Raw genomic sequence first — 2,840 nt, 5'->3', positions numbered from 1 at the left:
TCAAAGATGGCCTTTGAGCTCACTTAATCTGTTTTGGTTTCATCACACACACAAACACAATAATAAAGAATGTCTCGGGTCGTAAGCAACTCGAAGATCAAAGAAAGAACAAGAGAGTCAGTTTGAAAAGGATACCTCTGAAACCGAATGCTTCTATACAAAAGCATAACGGTAAGTAAAAGCATAGCCAATGCTGAACACAAATGTCCCAGTGAATGTCCACCGATGATATATCCATTGATCTTGGAAACAGAGTGAGCCGCTGCATTCACAATTAATCAGGTATATCAGAAGATAGTGGATTCTCTAACAAAGACAACCTCAAAAGTGAGGAACAACCTGTTGCCAAGAGCCAGAACCTAGAGTGAGTATACTTGGGAGGTAACAAAACGGTTATGAGGGGAATGGCCCGACACGGAATCAACTGGAACGTCATGTATAACCGGAGATCATTAAAGACTCTGCCATCAACTAAGACACATATAATAACTTCAATCTGAACCTGGCTAAAAATCAAGAACTATATATATATGAGAAGACAATGTTTTTTTTTGGGTTTGAATGTTACCTGGCGTAAGCAACATTGAAAAATGATATGAACAGAAACAAGGCAATCTTTCCATTAGTACAAACAAGCCAATAAAACTAAACTATTAATAGAATCTGCATTCATATAATAAAGCTTCTTTGCATAGCTAGAGTCAAGACAATTCTTTGAGCTTCTGTGTGCAAGATGTTCTTAATCAGTATCTACAATCATTAACCAAGAAACAGCTATGCATAACTTAAAGAAGACTCATTCCAATTATTTTCACGAAAGCTAAAGCAGAGTGATAAGTGAGAAAACCGAACAGGCAAAGTGTCCCATACGATTCCGTTGTCATCAGGTTTGAGATGATAATAACCAGAGCCAAAGGCCAAGCCTGAAACGGCTGCGTAGAACAGTGTCCATCCCCAGATCTCACTTTTCAAACTGCATTAAATTATATGTCACAAAAGGAGCCGAAATTGCAAAAAAAACCTTGTCTGAATCGACTTGGAACTGGCGAGAGAGAGACAGTCCAGTAATTCTCCTGTTCTTCACTATCTCATCATTGTGTTTCCAAATCAAAAGGAAGCGATATGAACCACCATGATTAAGGATCCTTTGGACAGCAATCCTTGTCACTCTATAACCAGCTGGAAACCACACCCTCTTCAAGCTTTGAACTTTCAACGCCTAATGAAAAAATGGAAGATAGTTGCAGAAACTTTGAAGAGAAACAATGACATCCATCCCTAGAACTGATGTGAGTATCTTCCCCTCTAGTCTCTTATTTGATCTCGGTTTTGTCAAATGCTTTTCTTATTGTCTTGAATCCAAATAAGAATCTTACATGGAGTGACGGACAAACACGCTTCTTTCTTCAACTAAGACTTGATGAGAATCTGAAAGGAAACATAAGAAAACATATGGTTAATGAGGTTGGGTGACAGGCGATAATGGATAAGTTCTATGAGGCATTTGGTATAAAAATTCCATGGAGAAAATTTGGGATAAAGTACAATTCTTGCAAGAAGCAGTATGAGTCTTTTAAGAAGTTGACTCGGAACAGCACGGGGCTTGGTTTTGATTCAACCGGATTCATCAACATGAGTGAGGACTGGTGGAATGAGCGATGTAAGGTACAAGTTCTATGATCCTCTTAATTTTACTGGTTCAGTTTTGATTGTCTTGTTGGAATAATAATGATGTGATGATGATTCTCTGTTATGTTCAAGCAAAGAGTGTTCTGATTGTGTCTCTGTTACTGTCCTTAGTTGAAACTAGGTCATAATTGTGTCTCTGTTACTGTCTCTGTTACTATCTCATTTTCTGATTGTGTCTCTGTTACTTTTGTGCTAGAAACAGAACATTCATGTCTAATTCAAATAGCTTGTATTGTTGTATCTTGTATCTCTATGAAAATACAGTGTTCTCACTTTGATTTTAGTTTTTGTTTCAGGAGTGGCCAGGTGCTAGAAAATTTAAAGACAAGCCGATAGCAAATATGGATTTGATGGAGAAGGTATTTGGGACAGTTTATATTAGTGGAGGTGAAGGTTGGTCTGCTCAGCAAGGTGAAGATGTTTTAGACACAGAGCACTCAGATCATGATGATGAGATTGATGGTGAAGATGATGCTGAGTCAAGGCGTGATATTCCTACTGAAGAAGCTGTTGGAGCTGAAGCAAGGCGTGGTGTCCCTACTCAAGAAACTGATGTTGCATCTGAATCAAGAAATTTTGGATCAAAGAATGTTGGCCCCTCTTCTTCTAGGTCAAAGGTTAATAGGAAAAAATCAAGGATTGTAAAAGCAGGACAAGCTGTGGCTGATGTGATTTGGAAGAGTGTTGAGTCTCGAGACAAGATTCTTTCCCACAAGAATCATCTAATAGAGAATCATCCTGAGTTTAGTTGTAGTCAACTTCGAGCCATTGAGGTTCTTCACTCCTTGTCTGCTGTAAGGATGTGGTCTCCTCTCTACAAAGCTTCAATTAACCACCTCAAAGAAGATGTTGCGAATCGTCAGACTTTCTTGTTTTATGGAGATGATGAGAACATGGTTCTTTATTTGGATTTTGCAACTGGTGAAAGCAGAGATCATTGAAGAGTTTTTTACATGTCACACTCACATTCTTTTCACCACAATTAGTTGGCCCCAATCAGTTAGATACTCTTAATAAATCAGCATTGTTATGACTTATTATTGCTAATAATTAATATTTTGTTTTAATTTCCTTTTTCAGTTAATAAAATTCTTCAAATTTGTTTTGGGAAATAATAAAAAAGGAAAATATCTTAAAATATCTGTAATATT

At 37.4% G+C, this 2,840-nt stretch overlaps 2 protein-coding genes across 2 annotated transcripts; one reads left to right on the top strand and one right to left on the bottom strand.

The window, feature by feature from the left end:
- On the bottom strand, positions 1 to 1,276 carry LOC106331095. The gene is made up of 7 exons (XM_013769438.1): positions 1,265 to 1,276; positions 1,059 to 1,219; positions 781 to 973; positions 569 to 615; positions 340 to 461; positions 136 to 262; positions 1 to 28 (listed from the first exon to the last, which is right to left on the bottom strand). The coding sequence occupies exons 1-7, from the start codon at positions 1,274 to 1,276 to the stop codon at positions 1 to 3; spliced, it is 690 nt and encodes a 229-aa protein (XP_013624892.1).
- A 206-nt stretch (positions 1,277 to 1,482) lies between these two features.
- Positions 1,483 to 2,630, top strand: LOC106331094. The gene is made up of 3 exons (XM_013769437.1): positions 1,483 to 1,665; positions 1,986 to 2,205; positions 2,251 to 2,630. Exons 1-3 carry the CDS (start codon positions 1,483 to 1,485, stop codon positions 2,628 to 2,630), a joined length of 783 nt encoding a protein of 260 aa, XP_013624891.1.
- Positions 2,631 to 2,840: the final 210 nt, after the last annotated feature.

The sequence above is a fragment of the Brassica oleracea genome, chromosome C3, assembly GCF_000695525.1.
Source record: "Brassica oleracea var. oleracea cultivar TO1000 chromosome C3, BOL, whole genome shotgun sequence".
NCBI lineage: Eukaryota > Viridiplantae > Streptophyta > Magnoliopsida > Brassicales > Brassicaceae > Brassica > Brassica oleracea.
The sequence above is the reverse complement of the archived record's forward strand: the minus strand, read 5'-3'. Positions and strand labels throughout refer to the sequence as shown.